Consider the following 20,083-nt stretch of genomic DNA (forward strand, 5'->3'; position numbering starts at 1 on the left):
CTCTCCTCTTCCTCCCAACTGTTCCGCAACAACATCCTAGAATGTAAAAAATAATATTAATAAAATTACATTTTCTTTAAAAAAAACATGAATAGATAAAATTGGAGTCAACATGAAAAGCAATAATCAGCATATAGAAGGTTATATACTGGTAAAAATCAAATAAACCAAGAAGATTTGACATATTTTCCTACACCACTCGTAGTGAAGTATATCAATATAAACATTTGTGAAAGAAATGTGACAATATCCACCAAAATTTAAATTGTGCTTCCTCAAAGCAAAAACCACTTTAGGAATCTCTCTTGGTAACAAATTTTTAAAAGCAACATAACTATCTAGCAATAAGAAAATAAAGGGGAATGATTTAATTAAAGTATATTTATGTCTTCTTGGGGAGTTTTCAAAGGTAATATTTATAATGGTGTAATATAACAATGAAAGAATGGAAAAGGAAAGGATATACATTCACTTCTCCGTATAGAGCCATACATAACAAAATCAATTAAAATTAAAAGGAGAGAAAGCTCTAAAGATAATGCATGAGAAACCAGTGATATCACAATATTGTTTGGGCCATGGAGACATGGCTTTTGTGCCTGCGGTTTTAATTTAAATGGTCCTCTTAACTAAATTCTGTTGAATAATATGGATGAGATATGCACTTAAATTAGTTTTATCTGAAGCAGTCTACAAATTAAAGAATGAATTAAAAGTGATTAATCTGAAAAATGTACATATGACTGCTTATCATTAACCTTTTGAAATGGCTGTCCAATAAATTGAATATTCATATAATTTTTCATAATAGAAATAATTGTAAAATTTTCTCTCGCAAAAACAAATTTCATCTGCTGTGTTCACTGCAATATCTTCAGTGTCTAGAATCCTATATGGAATGTAATAGATGCTCACTTACTGTATCTTGAATGAGTGAAATTTGTTTATTCCCAAATGCCTTTGGAAAAAATCCCTCTTTTAAAAATTCCCTCTCCAATGTGGGTGCTAGCTATGCGTAGATGCATTTCTTTAAATAAGTATTAGACAATATAAGACCTCACATGCAAAGTAAAACTTGGCTTATTGCTTAGACATGGATCAAAATAACTGTTCAATCCTGATTAATTTGAGAAAATGTTTTGAAGCAATCAAACAACTCTTTATGTTACTCAGACTCATGCGTATGCTCACATGCTTGTATGTCTATGTACAGACTTATTAATTCAACTTGGTCAGGTCCTCTAGGCTTGGTCTGTTGACATGTTCATGAGCCACCTTCTGACCTGAGAAAATAGTTTAATTTTAGAACTTAAAGAAACGTTAGAGATCATGTTCTCAGCATATCCATCTGCAAGAAGAGGAAGCAGGTGCAGGAAATTTAAGACACAATGTTCTGAAATATGAACTGCATCTCTTGATTGCCTATTTATCTTTCCACCCCTCCACATTGAGCCTTAGCCTACATCCCAGTTAAAATGTTCTTAACCATCTTTAGTATTCAAAGCACTGCTTTAAAAAGGCTAATCATTTTTAGATCTCTCTATAGACTGCCACTTGGGCTTTAATACTAATAGTGTTGTTATGGAAACAAGTTTGAATATTTGTTAACTGATAACAAGAATAATTTATATACTAAAAATGCTTTTAATATATCTTAAATTTTAACTAAAATCTAAATGGTTAGGATGGTATTATAGATATTTTTAGAAATCATAAACACTAATGTATGTCTTAGTAGAGTTATTTTCATTAAGCATGTCAGTTTTGAGGGCCGACCCCGTGGCTCACTCAGGAGAGTGTGGCGCTGGGGGCGCAGCGGCGCTGGGAGCGCTGAGGCCGTGGGTTCGGGTTCTATATAGGGATGGCCCGTGCACTCACTGGCTGAGCGCGGTGCGGGCAACACCAAGCCAAGGGTTGCGATCCCCTTACCGGTCACAAAGAAAAAAAAAAAAGAATGTCAGTTTGATATTTCTTCAAGTAAATATGTATAAATGACACTTCTTTAAATTAAAATATTTTATAATAAACTGTAGAAAGATAGTAGTAGATAAACGGTAAGATATGATTATAATAATTTACTTTGAATTATCTAGATTCTTTTAAAAAACCCTTTTTGTATGAACATAATGGATAAGGTAAAAAATATAAAGGACAGAAGAAACTCTTCTTTCTTACTTCCAGGTACAAAACATAAACCTTGAGACCTTGAAACTCAATTGAATATAATTTGAGTGCAATAAAGATGTATCAGAATTATTGAGATAGCAGTGTTTTATGAGGAAAGAAGACAGTTCATGTATTACCTATAGTTTATATATTGAATTCTTTTGGTTTAGCAACCATTAATCTTTTAACCATCAATTGTGGTATCATATTTTTTGAACTAGTAATACACTAATAGTAGTAGTACTATAAAATAATGTGCTAACTATTTTTATGTAATATATTATTAAATTATTTCTTTCAATGCATGTACATACAGTGATATTGCTTTAATTTAAATTATTTTATACTATACTGTTATAATAAATGAGAATGAGCTTTGGCAAATTTAAAAGTGTCATATGGACATGAGCCTTAATTTAAAAATCATAAAATAATCATTTTTATTAAAAATCCTGATTAAATATTATCATAATTTGTTACAAGAGTAAGGTATATCAAAAATTATCAAACTAAAAATGGTCGCTTTTTTAAAGCATAGCTGTTCTTATAAAAACCTTTTTCTTTAAACTTTTAGCATACTGTAAATCGATTTAGTTGCCAACGGTTTGGACCCAGTGGTCAAAAGACATACTCAATCTGCAGTAGACTGGGAATGGCCAGTGTTTTTGTGTGTGGGTCTGATCCCTTATCTAACAGGGATCTAACCCACTCACCTGCTTACTCAATTTAAAAGCTGTCAGTGAATTATCCAACAAACCTACTGCCACCTAATCACAAAAAGTTTCATATGGACAATTGCAATAGCCTTTTAATAATTTATGCTGCCTCTAATTTTGTTCCCTTCTAGTCTACTCTCCATTCTTCAATTAAAGTAACGTATCTAAAATTCAAATCAAATCTTGATTCCTCATTGGTTGCTTAAAGCCTTTCAAAAGTTTCACATTTAATCAGACACAGATAAATTCCAGAGTTCTTAGTGAAGCATAAAAGAGGCTTTCTGTGGACCTGATTCTCCTTCTAATCTCTCCAGTAACATCTCTTGTCTCTCCTTTTCATACTTTATATTCAAATAATAATTACCTACTTGTGATTCACCCAGTCCTGAACATCTTGCTGTTTCAAATCTCCATATCCTTAGTTGGTCCGAGCGTTGTGGGTTATTGTTAAGTTGATCAAATCTCCATATCCTCCACATTTCTTGAGTTGCTCAATCACTGTTGAGAGCAATTATTTTTCCCTTCAGTAAAACTTGGCTTCCCATCACTAGGTGACTTTCTTTTTTTTTTGGTGGGGGGGGTTGTTTGTTTTTTCCACTTCCAGAAAAGGCTGAAAGACAAATCTGTTGTCACTCCAAGAGCAGTGTCCTTTCCCTTTGGAAGCCCCTTTAAAGTCTACCTGGCATACAGAAGACCCCTCTGAATATCGGAAAGCTTGTCAGGAAAGAAACCAAGCCCTGTTTTAGTTTGGAAAATGTAGAAATTACTTCATCCAGGAACAATCTAATTTACTTTCTTACATTTCAGATTCCCTAGTATCTTATCAGGCCACTTTAGCAATGAAGTTATTAAAATCTTACAGGATAAGAGTTTTAGCCTGCTGCAAAAGGTGCTAGAACTTACAGTAAAGCATCTTATTTTGCCACTGGTGTGCTAATCTACTAAGTAAAATTCTGACAGAAGTTAACCAGAAAGGACATTGAACTACTAGCTTACTGTTGCAAGCAGAATTGTATATGAAGATATAATTTATGTTCTCCTACATTTATTTTCTTCATCACCAACAAATACGAATATTTTTCAAGAAAACTGTTAGCAGTAATGGTTTATAAGAATTCAGTAGTTGTTTCAAAAAATGAGATCATAAAATGCAATTAGATAATGTATTAGCAAATAATACAAGATATTAGCAAATAATTCCTGCATTATTACACACATTGATGATTTCTTACATGGAAGACTGAGTCCAACTTACTAACATTTCTCAGAAGACAGACATAATAAGTATAAAAATGATAACTGAAGCGTTTATATCCCAAATTTCCTGGAATCATTCTAGACGAGATGTTTTATCACATAATTTTTAACTATGTGTTCAAGCATTCTAAAATAAATTCATCATTGTATGTAATTATTTCAAAGTTCCTACATAGAGAAAATATAAATTAAAATATAGCATTATTATCTAAAAGTATATAGTGTATAGACTAAGTATATTTGGGCATTATTTCTATAAAATATGTTACATGATTTAACAAATTCATTGAAAACTGAACATTTTTAACTTTTTTATGAGCATACTAGCAGTGTGCCCTTTGACTGTTATATGTTTTCTCCATTTTTAGAAGTACCATAAAATTACTCATCTACCTAACAAAGTTATGGCCAGCTAATAAAATCTTCTGTGGGAGTATTTTGAAAAGCAAGATGCTGTTTTGTTATTGTAAGAAATAGCATCTTGGTCCCTATAGCCAGGTTTGTGGCAATGAAACCAAGAAATAATTTGAAGGAAAGAAGATCGGTTAACCTCTTAAATTTTAATGTTGGATTTCTCAATTTCCTAATATTCTTAACATGCCTTAATTTAGTTTATTTAAATATTTTCTAATATTTAGTAATTTATTATATAGCTGTCATTCTTGAACTCTTTGGAGGTTGTCTTCCATCCATGTATTCTATTTCTTTTTTGGTTCTCTGGGAAGATAAAATTAGTATATTTATAATCTATAGTAAAAATGTTCTTTTTTAAAAAGATTTTCATAATTTCAACTAATGATGTATAATTTTAAATTGTAATTTCTAATAGTCCATACTTCTTTAGAAATGTCTTTGATTATGCAGGCTCCAGTCTTTTCTCTTATCAGCTCTGTATTTCATAATATACTTCGCTATATGCACTCAACAAATGCTTGTTGACTGAGAGAACACATGTTTTAAGTCTGATCACATTTCAAAAAAACATGAAAATCAAAACAAAATCTAAGAAATCAGAGATATCAAAATGCTGATGATTTAGGTTGCTCTTCACTATCTCAATATCTCCTAAATATATTATACAGGAAAAAATTTGCATACAAAATCACTGTCACTGTGCCAACTTTTTCCAATAAATGTAGCAAAAAATGAATAAATTCAATCATTTATACTCCTGCCTAAGTATGAACCTAGAATGTATTAAACCTAATAATCTTATTTCAGAAAATGTCTGGTTGCTTTTTAATAGAATTTACTTGTCTACACCACCTTAAACCAGCCAGATGATGGGATCTTTCTTCTGCCAACCAGTCATGTATTTAATATTATTTCCTGTTAAGTTATGATAAATAAGATCTTACTTCAAATGTCCAGTTCATGGCTTAAAAGATATATTTTGTCTTTGGAGACATATTACAAAGCCATTGTAGTTGAGCGTGTTGTAGTATTTAGAAAATTAATATAAAAAGTCTCAGATGTAGCTTAGTAAAATTTTGATTAAAATAAATACTTTTACATATTTCAAAGCATCAGGCTATGGCTAGTGGATTCTTTGGTCTATGAGTTTTAAAATATCAGAGACCATTTCTTATTCATCTTTGTAAGTTTATTGCATAATATGTATTAAGTAATTAATAAACGTTTATTGAAAAAAGCTTTGTTTTAGGATGGTGATATTTAATTTCCATATAAAGTAATATTTAAATTATTTTAACAATAACCTAAATATATTTATGGGCAATAAACCTTGTCAGCTGCAGGAATGTTGACCATCATAATCATACATAACGAGTTCTCAAGTACTTCTCTGAGAATTTTGTTCTTTCTCCATTGAACTGTTCACCAAGCAAGTTAAAAGAATGGATTTAGACATCTAGAAACTTGAGGTTTGAAGAAACAATTCCTAAAACAAAATTTATGTATTTAGTGACTAAATATGGAATCCCAGCTATGTGCAAAACAAGATTTTAAAGTTCATAAGTCATACTTTCTTTTCCTTCAAAGTTCATGATTTAGTAGGAGGATTAAGGCACTTGCTCTAATAATTATAATGAAAGTTCATTATTGACAAAGTAAAATAGAAGTTAAGGAAGGCAGAGGCTGTTCATGTTTGGTTGATGAGGATATAGTTCATGGAGGTGGTGCCACTGGAGTTGCACTTGGTGAGGAGTTTTATTGGGGACATGGCTAAAATAGCAGGTGTTTCAGTTGGGGGAAACATGAGAAAGAATGCAGTGGCTCAACCATTTCCAGGACCAAAAGTAGTGCAGTTTGGTCACAAAGTGTAAGTCAGTCATAATTCTGAGAGTTTGTTGAGGAGCAGTAGTGGCCTGGATTAGGAAGGTTTCTGTTGAAATACAAAGGAAAGTTAGCTAATGATGTGAAGTTAGTATTTTCATGGCAAGATGGATTACAGTAATGACTATCTACTAATCTAATGATCTGCTTGTCCGTATGTTTAAAAATAAACACATAATAAAATAACAAATGGATATGTGTGTGTTTTAACTTTTTGATGACTTCACTTTCACATTATTATAACCCTTGATTTCCAGATAAATATTTAAAACTGACAATTGACTATCAAGAGTTAAGTTTCAAGTCTATTTGTTTTATAATGATCTACTTATATATTCCTGTATGTGGGAAGAAAATACATAAAACTATACTTAAGGCAATAGATTTTCAAAACCTTCCTTTCATGAAATTTTGCTTGTATCTGACTTCCATACACTATTGCTTTTTGGCAAGAAGCACAGTGAAAGATTGTCTGAGAAATGTGCTTAAACATGGAAGTCATCTCCAGCCTTTTGGGTTTTATATATGAACAGTTATTTACCCACTACTTCCTTGATACCATCAACACAAAGATATAAGAAATAACCCTGTATTTTCATAAGCCTTGTACCATATGTACATATACAATATTATGCTATACATTATTTCATTTGATTTCATAACTTGCTTTTCATTGCTTTCACCAAAGCAGATCATCTTTTTATTTGGCTATGTTATTTTTCTCATGTAACTAATGTAGTATATTATCTTTGCCAACTCAGAATAGTTTGAATATAAATCAGTCACTCATGAGGAACTTATATTTTTCAGGAAGCGTAATATGCTAAAAGTTTATCTCAACCCACATTCACCATGTAAGAGACCAACAGAAAAAAAGAATAGTTTGGTTTTCTTCTGAACTTAGATGATTTAATTGGCCTTTATTTTCATTAGAAATGAAGAAGATAATGCCATCTTGAAAGAAAACACAATGTTTTGAAAATAACTCATTGTGAGGTACAGATGGAATCATAAAATTTGTTGTCAAATTTTCCCATAGGTAACAATTCTAAAACAAAGAAGATTTTTACTTTCAAACACTCGGCACAAACATTGGCAAAAGAAACTCACTTGGTTAGATAATAGTTTATATATTTTACTTACAAATTTCAGTTGTTGTAGGTATGTAACAATAGGTTTGAAACACTAAAAAAATACCACCATAGTGTTGTTTTTCCACCTGAGAAAAGTAATAAATTATTAACACCTTCTATTTTATAAGGAATTTAGTTATATCAGGGCTCATATTAATTCACATTTTTTTCAAAGTAATTTTCATATACATTATACTGACAACAATAATCAATTCCATTTTAAACTTTTGGTTATTTAAGAAGTATGTTATCAAGCCCATAAACTATTAAGGATTTTCTTATCTTAATAATGTTACCCATGATATGGTACCAACACTAACATTCATAAAACATTAATTATTGACAATAACTGTGAGTATAGTGGAGGATATTGAAATTTAGTTTGTATTATGCATATTTTTGAGAGATGTAAGTCAATTTCAGCTAATAATATAAAATTAAATACTTAATTAAGTTCACCTATTTAAAACTAAATAAATATTTCACTTGTGTTTAAACTTAAGAAACCATTAAAAATAGAACATGACATTTTTAAAATCATCCCAGCAGTATCCATCAATATACTTCGACCTCTAAATTTCAGGACCACTGTCTCAGTACAAAAAAAAACATTTTTCCTTAGGAGAGGGATTGCAGCCTATTAACATGGTACCATTGAGTTGGAGAATTGTTTTCCACTAGAGCAGATTATATAGTTAATTCCTATATAATTAAGTTACAACTTAACTTTGTAATAATAAATAATTTTTTTTTGCATTCTTTGTCCTCTCAGTGCCAAAACTACCAAACTATGAACATCAGAGTCCTCAACTGATTTATATAAACATATTCTGTGACTTAAATGCTAGAAGTGATAGACATACACACACATGCACACTTTAAATTATAAATTCAAAAGGAAAGAAGGTACAGCATACTATTAATAAAAGTTACTACTAAATTTTTTGGCTATTTCAGATCTATAAACATTTTAATTGCATATAATATTTTAAAATATTGCATAGTAAATAACAGTCTAGATATAAACTTTCTGAATAGTGAATTTCTAAAATCATTAAATGATAAGTAATTAGATACTTCTTATCAGCCTGGTGAAACATAGTTTAGGCAGCACATCCTGTACATATAAGTGAATGATATGAAAGGATGTTGGCAGTAATGGAAAATAATAGTGATGAATTTTACAAGATCAAACCAACTGAGGTTTTTAAAAATATTTTCATTTCCTGCCTTGGATATTAGGTAAACTGCCAAAAAACAAGCACACGTTTAGGTTTTGCAAATTTCTCAGGGGATGTTCTCTTCAGTAGAATATCTGGAATGAACTTCTGACAAGTCAATCTGTCAGTTGTCATAGTTTAATTTCTATGTGGGTATTTGTTAGGACAGACAAAACCGTGTGCTACTTTTTTTTCTCCTTAAATACTGGACAAGAGTTGGTAGAATTATTACTTACAATTGACTACTTAATTGCACAAAGTAAGTTGGAATATTTTAGCAAAAGATTATTTAAACATTGATGAGAAAGAAACTAAACAGCAAGCTGGTAAAATCGTTTATTCCCAATTTGTGACATTATTATTCTGGTAATATATCTGTACTATCATTAGAACACATTTTCCCCAATCATTTCTGTCAGGTATAAAAGGCCTGTTCTTAAAGGTCCAATAATTTTCTTGGTGTAAAAGAAAGCACCACAATTTCTTGTCCTTCAAGTATTGTGTTTCCTTATATTCCTATGAGCCCAAACCAACAACTATTCCATGCATTAGGCTTTGGTTTTATTTAAATTACAGTAACAGTTCAATTAGCAAAGAATTCTTGCAGAATTCTAAGCATATGAATTTTTAAAAAATCTATTACATAGGAGCTCTTCTTTCATTCAACTTATTTTTCTCTCCCCTATTTGCCTCTAAGTTAAGTCCAGATTTTTCACCTCTTTGAGGAGCTCTGTTATCAATGGATTAAACAACAGAAACCTGGAGTCATGCTGTTTTTTAAATATAACTTTTTAAAGAGAAAACATTCTCTCACATGTGGTTAGAAAAGGAGCGAGGAATTATTTGGGGCAGGGCAGAAGAGAACGAGAACGACCAAGGCCACAATTTTCTAGGAGCTTTTGAGAACATCAAGGGTAACCTCATCTTTGGATGAGAAAATAGTCCATTAAGTGAATGTTTACCTTAGGAAAGTTAGTTACAGGATTACTCATTTCTGAGAAAAGTGCTGACAAACTTGTGGAGGTGATTACTATTCAGCAAAGAAGCATATGCTACCCAGTCAGGATTCTCTCTCTGAAAACAACATTTAACACTGTGGTTGTATTTTTTTTCTGATGTATTGATTCAAAACATTATCAGGAAAGAGTAAAATATTTTTGTTAATTAAGTCGACTTAAAACCTGATGTGTCATTTTATTGACTGTTCTTCTTTCTTGAAATCTTGTTCATGTTTGTAGGTTTTCTGACTTGAGTTTAGAGATATTCCAAGAGGATTAGCAGACTAGCAAATTTAGAATTGTGAACTTAATCAATAACTTCTAAGTGTGTGCAGGAACATATTGCATGAGACAGTAATGTGATTTGTGAGAAATGTCTACACACAAGCTTTCATATACCTTTATTCTGTCTTTAGAATTTGGAATGATGGGAGATCATACAATTAAAAGTCAGCGACCTCGATCTGTTCATGAAAAAAGGGTCCCTCAGGAACAAGCTGATGCTGCTAAATTTATGGCACAAACTGGTAATACGTTAGTTACATTTTTCTATTTATTGTTGTTAATTTTATGAAACCACTGCATGTTTTCATAATCTTTTGCTGCATATTTGTCAGTTTTTGGAGCTGATTTTTTTTTTGAGCCATTTTTTTTTTTGTCACCAGTTAAAGTCCATAAATAAAGTAGCTGTGAGTTGAAAAGTGAACAAAAAATGTGTAATAATTATTTTACCTTTACTATGGAACATTTGAGATTTACATATTATTTTCTTATCTTAATTAACTACTTAAACTGTATCATTAAACTTTTAAGAAAAGACAACAAACTTATTTTTTTTAATAATTGATATAGGACTTTCAAGAATTAGAATTTTAAATAGGACTTTAGATGATAAAATTTAATTTAATGAAACTGAATATGTTCCATTTTTTTAAGTATCATACTACTTATAAATATAGATTGTTAAATGTATAAAAATTAATCAGAAACTTTTTAAATTTAATATTTTTCAATTGAAAAGAGTTTTGTTATGTAAGTAAATAGTAAAAAGTTGACAGTTTTTGTTATAAGCTGTAATACACTACAAATAATTGAATATCAACTAAATGATATTACTCGAAAAAACTCTCTCCAAATATATATGTATTCTGAATATATATAATTTATGTCCATACATTTAGTTATAGAATTTGAACAAATAAACACATTCATATTTTGACTCATCATAATAAACGGGCTATATAATTCCATCTGGACACTTTGCATGTGGCACATTTTTAGATGAAAAAGTATTTAAACTGCTTTATGAAAATTTCAAATGTCACTTTTATTTTGGGAAATTGAAACTAACAGTTTTATCTACGTCCTTAAAAAGTTTTATACATTCCAATCTAAAGTATCTGTTCTACCATTAATAGATAAGTTTCAAGTACATGACCAGCTCTCTGACATGACATTCAGACTGATTTTGATGAAATTCCCTCAAAGAATAGATGTTTCCTTCAGTTCACATGTTCTTAGGATGTTTCCTTCAGTTCACATGTTCTTGCCTCCTAGGCAACATCTCATGGGGGAATGTCTGCAAGATTAAGAAGGTATCCTTCCTTTGTACAAAAGAGGTGGCAGGCATTGGTTTACTGATGTTCCTAAAAATTGGGGTCAGTAGGAAATGAAATGGAGAGCCACAGTCTTAAATTTCCAATATTGCATTAATATTAGTTTATGCATAGATATTATACATTTGGATCAGAAGACTTTTTACAAATTCAGTTTTTTGATTTGCCTGTTAGATATACCAAAAATACTCACAATTTTCAGCCAAAACTCTTTCTGCAAATTTAAATCTCAAGAAACATTGTATTTTCAAAGTGAGAAATTATTAATTTTAGGTTTTTGAATTTACTTCTTTTCCAGGCATTGTTTTGTGTCTAATATACAGTAACACCTGACTTGGTAAAATAAACAAAACACTTATTAAATAGATCCATGAAGAGCTTTCAAACCATTTCCCTGTACTATTAACAATAATTCAGAGAAGGCAAAGAACACTAAAATTAAAGTTCTGAAAATATTGATTGGATGCTTGAATTGATAAATAACAAATATATATTATTTCACTTTAAACCAAAAATGGCATAAGCAAATGTAAATACAAATATAATGCTTACTTTAAAATTAAATAACTATAATACTTATATAAGACTGGAAAACTGCACTATTTTAAATAATTTTTAAAAATTTATTATGTGACACTAGGCAATTATGATGCTAAAAAGAGAGGTTTTTTCCTTAAATATTTTCTAGAATATACTTTTTTACGTGTTAAGGTAATTGAATAAATACAGGTAAGTGTCACACAATAAAATTTTACAAAAATTAAGTTTTACATATAAAGTTTCTCTTCTTATTTGTCTTTCAAACCAAGAAATGAGCATTACATGTAAGCAATTATAGCAATTTTCTAAAAGAAATTTTAGAACAAAGAATAATGCAATAGAGGTAAAATTGAATAATAATAAAAAATGATATATTTTCATATTAATTGTTGGAAAAAATAGCAAAAGTTATTACACTTCATAATTTAAGAATTACTTCCCACAATGAGTAACCTGGCCTCTTCAGTCAATATGATCAGTAAACACTGTAATTAAAACAAGCTTTATTGAGTAAAAAAGTGAGTAGACTTTTTTTAAAAAGTAACATTTGATAATGCAGCATTACTTCATCAAAACAACATTCATTATTTTGGTCAGTCCAATAACTGGGATAAGCTAGTTTAAACATAAATGGCAATGCTCTAATAGTCTAAGACACATCTGTATTTATTTATTGTTAAGGGAAAATAAATTAAATGATAAGCTACAGATATAGATATTTAAAGATATAGATATTTAATATAGACATCTAAATGGAATGCCAACAAGATGGCTTAAGACATATTAATTACACTTACTGATGCTTTTTAAAGTCATAGTCATCAAATAAATTTATAAACACGTTTAGAATAGTAGTCCTTTATTACAGTGGAGAAAAGAGCCTACATTAGGAATATGCAGCATGTTATCTAAAACAGAAAAATAAAATTAAAGGTGAATTTCTAATTTCATGATTTTAACATACAAGCAAAATTATATATTAATACATTGTTCATAATTTAAAATGCAGTCTCAAACATTATCTCACTCAATCCTCGGAATAGATTTTGAGGTAGATACATTACTTATTTTATTGAAGAGATTCCAAGAAATAAAGTGACTTTCTCAAGATCACAGAGCTAATATTCAACAGCTTTACGTCAAACACAGGTCTTTTGACTTTAATTGCAATGCTTTTCTAGTTTTCTTTCATGATTTGTGCCAGGATAAAGAGAATTACTAGTGCCTTACTTTTAAGGTACCAAATTAATTTGTATTATCTTCAAATACACATATAATAAATGTAGCATACTTGGTATTATATTTTACTACTTTTAATGTCATTGAGTATTTTTTGACATCTTTTGTATAAAGCATATTAAATTTTTCTCACAATAACCCAATGTGCTTGACTAAAGTAGCTTTCACACCTTTATGAATAAGGTAGTGACAGCATAGAAATAAGAAGTATCTAGTGGAAATGTCACTTGAAACTATAGCATTTGAGCTATAACAGGATCATTTTGGTAAGTAGGCTACTATTTTAGTGGCAAGATTTGATTCAAAATTTGAAAACCAATATGTTTTATTTATTTGTGCATGTGTTTTTGATCGATGAAAAGAACCACGCATTTGAGGGAGAGTGAAGGAGAGCGACTGTGAGCCCCCATCACCAGCCTCTCACGATCCAAGCACTGCTGCTCACCCCGCTCAGCATCACTGCACTATCGTCCCCTCAGAAGCAACCCCAATTTTTAAATATTTGTACAAAAATACATGATTCATTGCTCAGTTCAGTTCAAATGTGTTTTTCTTTCATGATAGTAATTCAAGAACAGCGAAAGAATTGCTTTTCTAGACAAAATAGAACTAATTTTATCCACCTTTATTATTTCACTTATAGAATTCACATTATTCATAATTTTCTGGCTTTTAATTAATAAAATATAATCATAATATTTATACTTCACTTCACCTCATCACAAACAGGTTGGAATGTCATTTTAAACTTTGCATTATATTTCCCCTAATCTTAAGTTTTTCATTGCTAAGTATACATGTGCATATATCCACGTATGTATGGACATTTTTTAATCATTGTCACATTACTGGGTGTACAGAATAATAATTTCCAATCTTGACAGAGTATTCTTTAATGAAAAAGAACAAAATATGAGGCATAGTTTTAAATGTTATTCAAATAGTCATCCAAGGACATTTTTATGAAATTAGTTTTAAATAAATTTGTAAAGGCAAAAAATCCTGAAATAATCAAGGGTGATCAGTACTTCCAAAACAAACACTGCTTACAACACTGAAAAGCAGTCCCATTTAATGTAATATGTCATCCCACTTACCACTATCTGTGCCTTTCTGATGCACATTCAATTATTAAATGCATTATACTCTATACAGAATGCTTCATAATGGTACTACTCAAAGTGTGGTCAATGGACCAGTGCTTGTCTGCTAACTGGTTGTTATGGGCCCTCAAGGAGATTAGCTGCTTACTCCAGAATGTACAATCAACTACTTCATCAAGCACATATTTTTATTTTCACTGATTTTTTTTTTTTTTTTTTTTTGAGAATGATTTTACCACTGAAGAAATCAGGGAATTGAGTTACATACTCGTCCAAACTCCTTCTGTCCTTGAGCATCAGTTTGCAGACCAGCTGCCTTGAGTAGTTCTGCAAATAGTTTCTAAGTAACTTACTAACTCTCCAAAAACTGATTTACAAAGGAATTATCATATTCTATCCTTCAAATTCTTTTCCAAAAGCAATTCTCAATAAAATCTTCAAAATATAGTTAAATTGCTCCTTGATCTATGTAATTAGTGATACTAAGTTTTCAGAAACACCTCACCTATGCACTTCAACAACTGAATGGTAAATTCAAATAGTTCTTGCTAGCAGGTAAATAACCCAATTTGAATTTGGAGAAAAGCAACCACAAAATTTCAAATCGGTTTTAAAAATTTATTTAAGCATGAGGCCGGGGCAGAATTAGAAGCTCACTGCAGAGGTCTTAAAAATTCTTGACTTTATGTCTCCTTGGGACATGAGTTTAGAAAGTAATACAAATTAAATATAGTTTTAGTGTGATGCTAACTCCAAGAAAATTAATGAATTCAGACTTTCATTAGCTTTTTAAGGCCCTAGTTTTGAGTAAATTCTAGTTCCATATTAAATTACTAGAAATTATAGATGATTTTTTTTCTTCGTTTCAGTTAAAAATCACTTTTCTACCCTAGATCACAGGTGAAATTGTGACCAGAAAGGTGTCAATAAATTACCACAAAATAAATTGAAATCCTAGGATAAACAAGTAGGAATTGTACTAGGGAATGCATTATAAATAAGTGTCATAGTTCAACACAGTAAAAATTAGATGTACACAAACTCCCAGGACTCCACTTCCTTTAGCATTAGGAAGGGTGTTAAGCAATAAAAGACTAGGAAAAAATACATCAATATATTGCTGCTCACCAAAGCCATACAGTAAGCTTACAAATACATTTTGCTTCCTCTCCTATTAAAGTACAAAGCCATAGACTGGTTTGAAGAAAATCGCTTCAACAATTATTCCTATGGAAAAATGCTGACTAGTTTCTTTGTAGCGTCCATAGCACAGTGGACTTTGTGAAGAGGAGTTTTGTTAAAAAGGTTAGCTAACTGAAATATAGTACAGATTGTTGAATTGAGATCATGAAAAGAGTTTTGTTGATTTCTGTTTAATTTTCCAAACATGAAGAATAATTTAACAAGTTTATTAATTTTCAAAAGTAGAATAAGTATTCTACTATAGGAAATTGGGGTTTCTTTCATATGGTTATTGTATTTGTTATGAAATATAAGCAAACATACCAATATAGCAACTGGGGCTTTTACATCAGCATCTACACATCCCTCTTTACATTTATTTTTCTCTGAAATGTTTTCTTGTTCTTTTTGATATACTGTCATATTTTCACATTTAAATTATTCTTGCATGTCATAATGTCAGTTTGGTATAATACTTACTATATGAATATTCAAGACAGTATTTCATGTTTATTTGTTGTCTTGCATGCAGGTGAATCTGGTGTGGAAGAGTGGTCCCAGTGGAGCACATGCTCAGTTACTTGTGGTCAAGGGTCGCAGGTGCGAACCAGAACTTGTGTATCACCTTACGGGACACACTGCAGCGGCCCATTAAGAGAATCAAGGGTTTGCAATAACACTGCCCTCTGTCCAGGTAGTGTTAGCAGCAACTACAACTGTGGATGTTATTAAATTGTGTCATGCTACGCATTTAGAACGATGTTATTTTTGTATGAGCTGGGTATAGGCACTTTAATTCGAGTGGATAAGTGTAATTCTTATTCAACTGTGGTAATTTATTATGTATGTGACTATTTCTGCTTTCACAGCAGTCAAGAAATTCCACGTGACTCTCCTCCTCAGTGCAAATATCAGCTTCAAATTTTGGCATCTGCGTCTAACACTATTTAAGGTTCAAATGTCTTTCCTGTATTTTAGGTGATGAAAACATCCAATTGAATGTTTGAGGAAAAATGTAATTTGCCAGCATACTAGAAATATGATGTGTATACATTGTTTAAGGCAGTTGACATAGTCCTTCAAGCAGTCAACAATTTTCCTACCATTTATCTGATCCTATCAAGAAAAATAGTGTCTCTGACCAAAGAACTTACTGTCATTCTATTTCATACAAGTAACTGCCCTCATCAGAGCCATCCACTGCTTTGTAAATTTAAAGTCATTAATGAAAAAGGAGAGAGAGAGAGAGAGAGAGAGAGAGATCTAATATTAAATAGAACACAGCATAATAGCATACCCACTTACAGTCAGAATTTTCCATGTTACTTCAAAATTTTGTTGTTCAGTTGATGCATATTTGCATATTATAAGCATTTCTCCCTATCAGACCACTTTTATATGAAAATAAGTGCTAATAGAAATCTGGGCTTTCTTTCAAGAAATCCTAAGCACATGATGGTATGAATCTCCAGGTTTATAATTTTGTCTAATCATTTGGTGGATGGGTGATTGCAAACTTGGTGACTACTGCAGTTAACACTGGACTTGCATTCACAGCCTCCAAAAGGGGGTAGGTATGAAGAAAACGGCTGGCATTGCAGCAGCCTTCATTTGCTAAACCATGCTTGAAAGTTTCCCAGTGAGTTCCATTCCCAGAGATGGCTTACTCTGCAGTTGCTAAAAGCAAGAGTAGAGAGTGGGATCATAATCCCATTAAAAGACAGTCTGGAGGAATTGTTTAATGGATATAGAGTTTCAGATTTGCAAGATGAAGCTCTGAAGATCTGTTTCACAACAATCTGCATATACTTAATGCTACTGAATTTGTACACTAAAAATGTTTTAGATGGCAAATTTTACATTGCAGCTTTTATCACAATTAAAAGAAAAAAAAACAGTCTGGAGGAAATAAAAGATGAAGGAAGTGGCAGGCCAAAGGTGGAAGAGGAATGATGCCATGAAGTGGGAGATCTCTTTATAACAGAATTGTGAAGAAACAAAGCAGTAGATAAGTAGAATTAAAAGCTCAACAGGGCAAAAGCTGAAAGCTATGAGGAAGGGAAGTCAGAACTATTAGGAAAAGAGCAATAATTGCCACTGAAAACAAGAACAATCAACGAGATTCAGTGGAAATTAGACTAGGTGAGAAGGAACATGAACTGAAAAATAAAAAGATTCAGAGGGAAAAAAAATGGTTAAAGGAGGTCATGGAAAGATGTAGACAATGAAAAAAAGACCATAAAAACAGGGGTCAGAGACCAAACAGATTCTAGGTACATAATGTACAAAGAAAGAAAAGTAAGTAGCTGAGGATTTTAGAAATGAAATCTTCAGTCCAGGAGGAAAAATACTTGTGGGTTTTCATTTGGGGGTGTGCTTAGAATGTGCTGTCTGGGAGAATACTTAAAGCTGTCCCCTACCTACAGTATTTATATTAGGGGTTCCGAGATCAAATTTCCTGTCCTTGACAATGAGAAAAGTGTAAATGGAGAATTAAGCTGCACTTGATATATAAATTTATCTCATCAGCATCTGTTTCAATAGTCAAGATCCTTTCAACATATAAGGATAGAGTCTAATGGCAAATAGATCTCTAAATGGGAGTCTCAGTGGATTTTAAGGTGTTCTCCACAATTCTTTGCTCAGAACCTACTTTCCAGTCACTAGTTGTGAATATTCGTAAGGATGACATATGGATGTCCCCATCCTTCTGCCAGAGACCACTGATTAAACACTTCACTGGGCACGAAGAGCATCTGTACAAGGACCAGAGTGCTTCCCCCATGCAGAACAGCTAAACTCTCTCTTTTACTGTCTGATGTCCAGAAAACTGAATAATATTCTATGATTATAATCTGTTTCTCAATTTCTTAAACCTCTTATACTTACACCTAAGAGAAGAGGTACTCATACCAGTTACTAGTTCCTCTTCACCTTCATATACACAAAGCTTTTGTCTTTCTAAATTTGGTTAAATAGCACTGATGATAATAAATATGTATCTTAATCACTGCTGTAGTACAGACTATTAAATTAAGATCATGAAAGAGTTTTGTTGATTTCTTTTTAACATTCCAAACATAAAGAATAATTGAACAATGTTATTATTTTTTTAAATGTAGAGTAAGTATCCCACTATAGGAAATTGGGATTTCTTTCACATAGTCATTATATCTGTTATGAAATATTTTGGGTTAGCCATGCTGGTAAATATGCGCTTTATCTTCAATCTGCTATATCCTTGAAAATGACAGAAAGTGAATTTTAAAAATCTGAATAGTATTTTACATAAGTGTAAACATCTTTCTAAAATAACAAATTCCTAAAGAAAAAATTAGCTCATTTACTCATTCTGACTGTATTGTCACAATGTGGATACTCAAATGTACTTAGTATTTAATTGATGACAATTACACAAGAAAAGGACAAAATGAATATTAAAGTCACTTTCCACAAAAGATGTGGAATGATAGAACTAGAGCTTATATTTATTTTCACCACAGAAGGCTAATCAAATTTTTATAAATTTGTTACTTCAATTTAACTTAAATTTCCAAAGAAGGGTTTTCTTAATTAAATTTCATAATAATGTGTTACTTCTAATATGAATCTTAAGATATCTATCCTTTTGCAAAATTTTTGCTTTGACCTTGTACTCTCTTTAAAAGCTCTTGTTATTCAGAGTAGAAAACTATGGAGATAAACAGAAAGTAAACAGAGAAAAGTAGAAAGCTACATTCAATTGTATGTTTACTGTCCTGGTTGAATTACTGTTTTATGGTCTACTCCAGGGTTTCTCAACTGCTGTACTATTGACATTTTTGGCCCTGATAAATCTTTGTTGTGGGGGGCTGGCCAATGCTTATTTGAGTGTTTAGCAACGTCCCTGGACTTGACCCAGTAGATGCCAGTAGCATTCCTCCTTCCCCTGATTTGTGACAACCAAAAATGTGTCCAGAAATTGACAAATGTGCCCTAACAGGTTAAAATTGCCCACAGTTGAGAGCCACTGGTTTACTTTATATGTATTCTAATCCTGTAGAAGTTTATGTAGGCTAAGAAAAGGTTTTGATTTTTTTTTTTTTTTTTTTTTTTTTTTGGTAAATGTCATAGTTTCCATTTATTTCTTAAGGAAAAAAAAAAAAAAAAAAACCTTTCACTAAAAGGGGTTATTTTATGCATAGCCCAATTTAAATCATAAGAGAATTTGCATGTTTATTTCAAAATCTGGTGGTAATATATATCATGTATTGTGTATTTTTCATTTCATCTCTAGTCGGCACAAAGAAGACGTGATAATATGGCTAGTGCCTAAGCTAAGGAACTTAGAGAACTATTAAAATAAATAAATTTAATTTAAATTCATTGGTTTTATTAGGATCATTTTTAAATGGACTAGATAAACTACATATTTTTAAATATTTTTCTGCAAAATAAAAGAACTTATATAATAATTTGCCATTAAAATTAAAATGTCTAATCTTTAACATAAATCTTACGAATAACATCTCTAAATGTTAAAAGTGTGTGATATAATTTCCTACTAATTCATTAGTATCTAAAATAACAAATTGTTAATAATATTGTGTCCTTTTCAAGCGAAAAAATTATTGTAGCT

At 31.1% G+C, this 20,083-nt stretch overlaps 1 protein-coding gene across 1 annotated transcript in view; it reads left to right on the forward strand.

Annotated features, from left to right (window-relative positions):
- ADGRB3 (adhesion G protein-coupled receptor B3) overlaps window positions 1-20,083 on the forward strand; it is a 658,639-nt gene that overhangs the window by 243,393 nt on the left and 395,163 nt on the right. The window contains exons 2-3 of the mRNA XM_063096759.1: window positions 10,202-10,312; window positions 15,998-16,159. Coding sequence (XP_062952829.1) covers window positions 10,202-10,312; window positions 15,998-16,159 — 273 coding nt within the window. The remainder of the gene's footprint in view (window positions 1-10,201; window positions 10,313-15,997; window positions 16,160-20,083) is intronic.

This window comes from Cynocephalus volans, chromosome 5 (genome assembly GCF_027409185.1).
Source record: "Cynocephalus volans isolate mCynVol1 chromosome 5, mCynVol1.pri, whole genome shotgun sequence".
In the NCBI taxonomy this organism is placed as follows: Eukaryota; Metazoa; Chordata; class Mammalia; order Dermoptera; family Cynocephalidae; genus Cynocephalus; species Cynocephalus volans.